This window comes from Impatiens glandulifera, chromosome 6, assembly GCF_907164915.1.
Source record: "Impatiens glandulifera chromosome 6, dImpGla2.1, whole genome shotgun sequence".
NCBI lineage: Eukaryota > Viridiplantae > Streptophyta > Magnoliopsida > Ericales > Balsaminaceae > Impatiens > Impatiens glandulifera.
Genome location: NC_061867.1, coordinates 38,567,169 through 38,577,420, shown reverse-complemented (window position 1 = coordinate 38,577,420; position 10,252 = coordinate 38,567,169). Strand labels below are relative to the sequence as shown.

Sequence of the window (10,252 nt, the reverse complement as noted above, 5' to 3'; positions counted from 1 at the left end):
CAAACTAGAGGAGCAACATGTAACGTATTTATCTATATTGATACCACCATGCCTGACTTTGTTCACGTATAAACATGTATTCCTCAATAAATTAGAGTAATAATGATCTTGTCAATTTAGCATAAAAAATTAGGGAGTAGATGTTTAAATTTTGATATGAAACCCTCTTTAAAAACACTTTCAATCTCCAAATCAGAACCATCTTGCATAAATTGATAGTATCAACAAATTAATGGTTAATTTGCAAGAGATCTTGATTCAAAATTTATGATATTTTTATATGATAAAGATGCGAAATTAAAAAAAAATATTAAAAATTATAAATTTGATATTAAATTATAAATTTTTTCTTTTGTAAATTTTAGTGATATATTTATAAAATTTGACTTTTACATTAAAATGTACTCTATTAAATTTTGAACTTAACATTAAAGTGTAATTTAATAAAGTATTTTACTTTATAAAATTTAATTAAATGACCATTCTATCAACTTCATAAAACGTGATTGTGCCCAAGAAAAATCAATTTGAACTTGCATTGTCTTTTGTGACATCTCTACCACAATTACCTCTTTCTGTTAAATAGATAGAAGGTGAGACTTTTGGAATCTTTATGCAAATTAAGTCCATATATTTTCTTTTGCCTCATGTTAGGGGTGATGTTGTGTTTCTGACAAAGTGGCCTTAATGGAGTGTTTTTAGAGTGGCCTTATTGAAGTGTTTATAAGAGAGCACACTCTGATGACTGATTTGGTGTTACATAATCGGTCTATGGAGGTGCTTGGTTTATTTTAAAATCCACTATATAACTAACAAAAATCAATTGCAAATTAAAAAAATTTTGAATACTCAAACACTTACTAAGTAATAGTGTTTCAGCCAGACTAGATACACCCGTACATAGATCCGTCAGGATGCTTTCTTTTTAGGAATGAGATTGGGCAGTGTAGGAACAAAGATAGGAATTCACATTAGAGTGAGCTTAAATGTAATAAATTATAAATAAAACAAGACATTATATTATAATATTTCAATAAATTAAGTTTTACCAGATTTTAAAACATAAAATTATCTATAATAAAAATATATATATTTATATACTTAGTAAGATTTAGTTCAATATAGAGCGTTAAAAAATGGGCAAAAAATTCAACCTCTATTTTGTTGCGAAGTTCCGTCTTCAACTTCTTCGTTGCTGAAAATGTTTGCTCCGTTGTAACTGTAAAAAAATAATGTTAAAACAAAATAAATATTTTATAAAATAGTTCAAATAAAATTATGAAAAAATAAATAAATAAGTGATGCTTAGAGCGGTCAGATAGACCAACCCATGACGGGGCGGGCCTACCCACCAAAACTCATCGTTTGACGGGTCGACGGCGGACCGGCTCGCCATCCCAGTGCGTTGAAAATCTCCAACCCAACCCAACCCAGGGTGACTTGCGGGTTAGGCGGGCCAGCCCGCGGGTTGTCTCACTACAAATAAAAATAAATAAAAATCTTAAGTAGTTCTAGAAAACAAGAGTTCAAAAACATGATCAAATAGTCATAATACACACCAAACAAGAGTTTTGTCTATCGTTACACAATAATTGACCAAATAATTCAACAAAGTAACTAAAATTTGAAAATATTCATAAAATAAAAATTTCAGTAAAGTCAACATTCTTTAAATATCCTCAATCGAGATATAATTCATGTCAAATTCTTCTCCATCGTCGCCTTTCTCTTCAATGTCTGCATAAGTAGTCGGTGGTCAATGAGCGAAGTATTGAGTATTGACTACTGCAGTCTAGACCAAGTTTGAATCCACGAACCCTTGAAAGTAAGAATGAAGAGAAGAAATGCAGAACAAATAAGTAGTCGGCGACCGATTGACGAAGTATTGAGTATTGACTGCTGCAGCGCTACCTGAGAGAAAAAAAACTATGGATATGCGACATATACCTATAAGGCTATAAATCAGATTAGATTTTTCTTTTGTCAACCCGCGGGCCAACCCAAACCCGACCCGCCTAGGCCTGCGACCCGAGCGGGCTGACCCGTGTAGGCCCACTTCCAAATGGATTGCTAACATTCAACTCAACCCGTCTAAATTGTTTGGCGGGGCGGGCAAGCAAGACTGTCAAAATCGAGAGTTTACTTAAAATCGTTAGACCATTGTAAACTCGTATCGTAAACTCGTAAGAGTTTACTTATAAATAATATTAACTATTAAATTATAAATCATTCAAAATATTTTAAACTTAACAAATAAAAATCATTCAAAATACTTAATAAATTGTTCATAACCAACTTTTAAATCAAGAAATTAAATCATCAACATTTGTCTCATTGTTAACATCAAAATTGTCTAAATCACCCATAGCATTATCAACTTCATCACCATCATTTCTTTCTACTCCTTTTCACCATTTTCCTCGCATATGTCTTCTTCGTTTTCTGTACATTCAGTACTCTCTATAAATAAACATGTTTGAGATGACGATAAATTATACGTGTTTGAGATGACGATGAATTATACGTATCATATCAATATCATATCTATTTCCCAATTTATTCTTACTTAACTTATGAGCAATATAACCGATAATGACATTGTTTTATAAGTTAGACTAACTCTACGAAATATAAAACAATAATATTTTAGTTAAATATATTTATAATGTGGTATTAATTAATAAATTATATAGAAAGTATGTAATGTAAATAATCATATATTATTTTTATTGTTGTTTATGTAGACATTTTCAAATAATAAAGGAGATTATAAGTTTATAATTAACTTATAAATTAGGATAATTATTTAGTTAAAGAAATTATAACTAAATGTGTAACTAAATTAGGAGAAGAACCGTTTTGTAACTAAATTAGGATTTATTATTAATAAAATAATATAATATAGATAATAGGACAATGTCTAGGACAATGTTGACAAGACAACACACTAATTTATTGACAATGATTTGTCTTGTAATACTTCTGACTTTGGAATTTATCACCATCTAAGGCCATCTCCAATTGGTGGCAAACGCATTACTAAATTCTGCTCCAATAGGCCGGTAAACGCAATCCTATAATGGGAATTCACACCCTCTCTCCAAAAAAACGTGTATATAGTATCACTGTTCATTATACCATTTTTGGCCATTTTCAAAAATGGCCTTAGACTTATTTTTTTTTAATAACTTTTAATTTCTATACGTATAAATTAATCTTTCAACATATATTTTTTTACTTTTAAGAGAAAATTATAATATTTTTTAAATGTATATTTAAATTATTAAATTTATTATACTTGAAATTTTATCTAATTTATTTTATATTTTTACGTTATATTTGATAACTTAAATTTTATAAATTATAAATGATACAAATAAACATAAAAAATACATTAAAAAACAACAATTATCGTTACATAATAAATAGTACAATAAATAAGAGTACAACATAAATAATACAACAATTAAAATTTCTCACAAATAATAGAAATGAACGATATATAATATATATATATATATATATAATGATGCTTAATTTTGAAAGTGTCTGGATTGCCGGGTCGAGAGTTGTGGTTAATTTGGATATATATGTAAGAGTAAATGGATATTTGGGTCGGATTCTGGGTTGACCCACCCATAAACATAAAACGGTAAAAAATAAAATTAAAAATGCTATAGGTATGCCTCAACCTCGCAACTTAACAAAACAAGTACAATTTTTTAACTAACTAGGCTAATAACACATTATATTTTAAATTCAACACCAAATTTGATGAACGCGATACATTTTTAACTAACTAATCTTTGTATATATATAATGATGCTTAATTTTGAAAGTGTCCGGATTGCCGGGTCGAGAGCTGTGGTTAATTTTGATATATATGTAATATTAAATGAATATTTGTGTCGGATTCTAGGTTGACCCGTCCATAAACATAAAACGGTTAAAAATAAAATTTAAAATGCTATAGGTATGTTTCAAACTCGCAACCTAACAAAACAAGTACAACTTTTTAACCAACTATACTAATAACAACTGTATATTTTAAATTCAATACCAAATTTGATGAACGTGTGACGTTGTAAAAATATTTTTTTTCCGTGTGCATCTCACGGGGATCTTCCTAGTAATTAATAATATGGTAAATTAGCACCATTTCCTCCAAGATTATTGAAATAGACCGAAAATGTAGCCGGGGTGGAAGGATCTAGTTGACTTTTATTTTGAGCTATTTCTTTCATAATTTGAGCTTGTTGAGCCCGAATAAATGCGCGCACATTTGGATCTTCTATTTTACTCAAATCTTGCCTTAAAGTCTTGTTGTCTTCCTTACTCTTTTTCAACTCATAACGTTTCTTTTGCATATCTAATTGAGTTTGCATATGGTCATTTGTCCTTTTCATTTCTTCAGAAATTTTTTTGTTTGTTTCTTAAATTTCATTTATGGTCAATGATGTATTAAACATCATTTTTCCTTTTTAGTTTTTCTTTTTTCACTCTGATAGGTCTTTTAGATGGAGAACCAATGTTTGAATCTTCCGAGTTAAGAGAAAATGAGGAGATACCGGAGATGTTTGTCCAATAGAATCTGGAGTTGGATTTTCTGACTCGGAAGAAACATAGTTGACAAATTGATTTCGCCTGCTACTTGTGGAACAATCTTTAAATTTTTGAATTTTTTTAACAATGTTTCACACATGATCAAACTTATAACCTGCTGTGAACTTAGAATATTTCGTGACAACACTTTAGCTTTGAACATCTGTGAAGTTCAAATAATTAAATACAAAATGCAAAAGTAATAGTATATCAAATAATATGTTAATACTCACACTATCTTCATTTGAAACACCGCTTTGATGCATATTCTCAATTTGTTTTATGCATGCATTAAGTCTCCTTGTTGCTTTTTGAATAGTATCTAGTCGGGCTTGCATAGATCTTTTAGTACGAATTTCCCAATGCTCCAACCTTTCTCCATTGAAAGCTTCTTCAATACGAGGCCATAATCGGTCACTTGTTTGATTAATTCCAACAATTGGGTCCTTAGAAATTTCGATATAAACCCGACATGAGAGGATATCCTCATCTATTTTATAGGCTGCTGATCGGACAGACATTCTTAACAATGGATGAAGGTAAATATGTATTCAATTGAATTCAAATGGTAAGATGTAGTGAATTATATGTTACCCTCCATGTCAATATATAGGTAAAATCCTAACACTTACCATGCTTATTACATTGAATTGCAAATGACCATTCACTCAAATTAATTTAAATAACCATACAATGAAAAGTTTGTCCTATTTCTCCATATAAAATTAATTGGAATGACCATACAATAAAAAACTTGTCTTATTTCTCCATATAAAATTAATTGAAATTACCATACAATGAAAAGCTTGTCCTATTTCTCCATGTAAAGTTAATTGGAATGACCATACAATGAAAAGTTTGTCCTATTTCTCCATATAAATTAATTGAAATGACCATAGCATGTCCTATTTCTCCATATAAAATTAATTGGAATGACCATAGCTTCATATTTCTACATATAAAATTAATTGGAATGACAATACAATGAAAAGCTTGTCCTATTTCTCCATATAAATTAATTGAAATGACCATAGCTTGTCATATATCTCCATATAAAATTAATTGGAATGACCATACAATGAAAAACTTGTCCTATTTCTCCATATAAAATTAATTAGAATGACCATACAATGAAAAGCTTATCCTATTTCTCCATATAAATTAATTGAAATGACCATATAATGAAAAACTTGTTCTATTTCTCCATATAAAATTAATTGGAATGACCATACAATGAAAAACTTGTCTTATTTCTCCATATAAATTAATTGAAATGACCATAACTTGTCATATTTCTCCATATAAAATTAATTGGAATGACCATACAATGAAAATCTTGTCCTATTTCTCCATATAAAATTATTTGGATTTCAAGATTTCATGTCTCGGTACGAAAAATAAGAAATACAGATCCACACATTGAACTTCATAATGCATTAATCGATCATCTGTGGGAAGAGTACACCAATTCCGAGAATTGATACATTGTTTATGCTATGTGTATGTGTACCAAGTGTTTTTTATTAATAATGTTTGTTTTAATATAATATGTTTGTTTATTTAAATGTATTATTGAATTATTTTGTTGTTTATGAATTATTGATATATATACATAATTTTATTTTAATATTATTAATATTATTAAATTAATGGAAAAACATTGGGGTTAAATATATAAAGTTGATAAATATATAGATAATATTAATAAGGTTAAAAAGTTAGTATAAGAAATGAATATTCTAAGAATATTCTTTTGGATTTGGAAATAAGTTTTTGGGTTAAACCATCTTTAACCCACAAACTCATTCTAAAACCCAAAATGCAGTAAACATCACATCAAACAGTAATTAATCTCCAACCCAAAAACTCATTTCCAAACCCATAAAAATATTCTTAAAATATTCTTTTCTTACACAAACTTTTTAACCTTATTAATATTATCTATATATTTATCAACTTTACATATTTAACCCCAATATTTTTTTATTCATTCAATAAAATTAAAATAAAATTAATTATATATCAATACTTTATAATAAATTAATAATATATTTAAATAAATAAACATATTATATAATAAAAAACATTATTAATAAAAAACACTTATACACATAGATATAAAATAAATTAAATAAAATTTAAGTATAATAAATTTAATGATTTAATTATACATTTAAAAAACAATATAATTTTGTATCTTAAGAGTAAAAAAATATAAATTAAATAATTAATTTACATGTAAAAAAAATTAAAAGTAAAAAAAAAGTGTAAGGGCCATTTTTAAAAAATGGCCAAAATGGTGATAGTGAACCGTCCAAACGCATATTTGCGTCTGAACTGAAGAGAGAAGGTAGATTCGCATTATGATTTATTTTTTTTTGCAGGTGGGTTTGAGGAGAGAAGGGCACGCATAATAAGTTATGCGTGTCGGTTGGAGTTGCTCTTAGAGATGAATTACTGTTTGATGTGACATTTACTGTATTTTGGGTTTAAGAATTAGTTTGTGGGTTGGAGATGTTCTAACGGTAAAAAAATTTTAAAAAGTAAAGATTAAAAAAAATTTAGATATTACAGGTATTAGAAGAAGAAAGGAAGAAGAGCCATGTGATAGTATTTTAGAGATAGGAAGTTTTAAATTCTTCATTTCCTTCAGATGAAAAAAAGAAGAAATATGCTTTAGATTCAAACAAAAATATGCAATTATTTTGAAGGAGTGGAGGAGTACTCATTAATACGAAGTAGTTGAGGTAATATTTGTTTAAATTTTGATATTTGAAAATGAGAAAAATTTGAAATAATAAAAGTTAACGATTTTTTCGTTTTTAACGTTTTCAACGGTTTGACCGAGTCAACATGCTAGTCAGCGTCAATTTTACACTTCTGCGATATTTTGTGACTCGTGACTCGATTTCTTTAGGTAAAAACGCAAACTCGGACGAGTTTACGAGTTGACTCACGATATTAACAGCACTGGACGGGCCAACCCAACGGGTCTAACCCAAATTGCTAATATGATAAATTATCATGGTTGTAATATTTAATTAAACATAATAAAATTAAATCATAATATATATAATTAAGTTATAACTATATATCAATTAATTAAGTAGACAAAAATTAAAAAAATAATTAGAAAAAAATGAAAATTTATCTGTTTTGAGAATTAAATAATAAATATAAAAATTTAAATGTAAATAATTAGATAGAGAATTAATATAATATAAATTAAGTGAAATAAAATTTAAAATATTCTCTTAAAAAATTATTTTATATTCCCTTAAACCGAATACATTTGTTTATGATAAAATTATATATAATGATGAATTTATATAATATATATGGAAAATTAATATTATTATAAAAAATAAATTTTATAAAAAATAAATAAATTGATGATATTTATATTAAATTGTGTTTATTAGTATGGATCATTTGAATAAGAAACACCAACACTTGCAGAAATCGCGGAGCCGATTATAATTGAGTTCCTTACTTCATTTTATCGTATTTATACAAATTAAGAGCTGTTTTTTATTCAATATAAGGTAAACTAGAATTCTTAAAAAATATATAAACTAACTTATTCTAATTTAAATAAAATGAAACTGAACATTAAGTTACAAAAACTAAGTATAAATATAGTGTAGTCTGACAATTTTCACAATAGCTAAATACAAAAACTGATTAAAACTTACAGTCTTAATGAATTGATTGAATACAAAAAGTAAATACGAATGTATGATGGAAATATAAAGACTCACTTCAAGCACAAAATCCATTTGATCCTCATCCAAAACATACCATAATGGCACATGTAAGCTTAATCATAAACAAATCGCAGATCTCACTCTAAAGCTCGTATTAAAAATACACTCTTATGAAACATCACACGTTGTGATAACGCAGCACCTTGATCTTTTAAATTTAAACTTCACAGTTTGAATCAAGCGGATACTAACCCATTTTCTACTGCTTCTTTTGCTTCTTCAAGCTTGCCAAGTTGACTGAAATTTCCTTTGGCCTTGAAGAGCTGGGAATGGTGGTGCCTGCAGTATAGTCTATGCTCGTGAGCCACGTAGTTTGACGGGCTTATCACACAACCTCCGTGAGCGCACTTGAAACAAGCCTTATGGTAGGATACGCCATCGACAGTGACCTGAAATTAACATTATCGGTTCTCTCATATATACATAACAGTTACAATTTCTCAGCCACAATCTAGAGGCAACTGACAGATATACCTTTTCTAATGGGTAGACTGTTTTCTTGCAAGTAACACATTTATCTTGAGTTCCAGCAAATAATTTGGAAAATTTGTTGTTGCCTTGGACCTATCAAATCTCTCCATTTTTAATGTAAAAACATAAGACAACAAATTGACTCTAATATGATGTACTACTAGTCTCTACAGTTACCTGATCTGCAGATCTATCAACAGCTCTAGCTTGTCTTGGACCTCCTGGATTAGGAAAGGGGAAAAATATAAGCATACATCCAATTACAAAGGGACATGAATCAAATTCCTTAAAAGAGTTGATGATGGTGAAATCATACCTTCAAAACTCTTCTCCAAGCTGCCGGTCATCTTAAAGAGTTGGTCGAAATGAGGCTTGCAGTACAGGACACTCTCAAATGAGCTATAATTGCTTAGCTGAGTAAATCAATACATACAATTCCAACAAAACAAAGTTTAGCCTGCTAGCTGTCTCAAACATGTCTCCATATTATTACAAGCATTTTCATTCGAACTTCATAGATGATGATCAATCTATTGACCTTTTAGCTAGTGATGGATCTCTTTAATTCAAATTAAATCCACAATTACAATATAAATTGATTCATGTTAGTTACCTAACTAGCACTCAATTGTGTAAATAGGCAGAGACAGAATTGATTAGGACACAAAAGAGTTATTAAAACCTAGGCAAAGTTAGATCTTACAAAAATAAGTGATCTTAAGAGACTGAATCATGCAAATCCTGTTTGATGAAATGATGTATAATGATCTAACCTTTTAGAAAACCCAAATCAATAAGTGAGGGGAGAAGATAAACAAAAGAAAACCCACCTTGAGGGTGCCCTTACAGTGGTGGCATCTAAAACAAGCTTTGTGGTAGACTTTGCTGTCGGCAGTTAACTGATCCACCAAATATACGGTCTTTTCGCAAGCTTTGCACTTCTGGGTTGTTCCTCCATATGTTGCCATAATCTCTTTCTCTCACAAAACGAGAATTTATGATCGGATGGTATATGGAAGAAGGATCCCAGAAGAAAAGATGAGTTTTTTTTCCTTAGGGAAAAGGTCAATTGATCAATGAGTCTTTATTGCCTTTTAACTTCGTTTGATGAATGAGAATGAACTGTTCGAACTTAGAAGCTGTCAATTCTTGGCCCATTCATTATAGTATCAAATATAATAAAAGACTGCTTTTTGGCTTTTACCAGTTGAATGATATAATATATTCTTGCACCTACTTTTATTATCCGCTCCATTACAGCCACTTTCAGCAGCTTTATTTATTTGTTTTTAATTAACCACTAATTTAAAACAACATTATAATAATTTAGTATTGTACCTTTGCAATTATAAACTTAGAAAAAAGTTAACATTAAATTTATCTTGTTTACCTTTGCAATTATAAACAAATGT

At 28.8% G+C, this 10,252-nt stretch overlaps 1 protein-coding gene across 1 annotated transcript; it reads right to left on the bottom strand.

Annotated features, from left to right (window-relative positions):
- Window positions 1-8,233: 8,233 nt before the first annotated feature.
- Window positions 8,234-9,926, bottom strand: LOC124942144 (LIM domain-containing protein WLIM1-like). The gene is made up of 5 exons (XM_047482572.1): window positions 9,671-9,926; window positions 9,157-9,253; window positions 9,018-9,061; window positions 8,844-8,933; window positions 8,234-8,758 (listed from the first exon to the last, which is right to left on the bottom strand). Exons 1-5 carry the CDS (start codon window positions 9,806-9,808, stop codon window positions 8,546-8,548), a joined length of 582 nt encoding a protein of 193 aa, XP_047338528.1. The 5' UTR covers window positions 9,809-9,926; the 3' UTR covers window positions 8,234-8,545.
- Window positions 9,927-10,252: the final 326 nt, after the last annotated feature.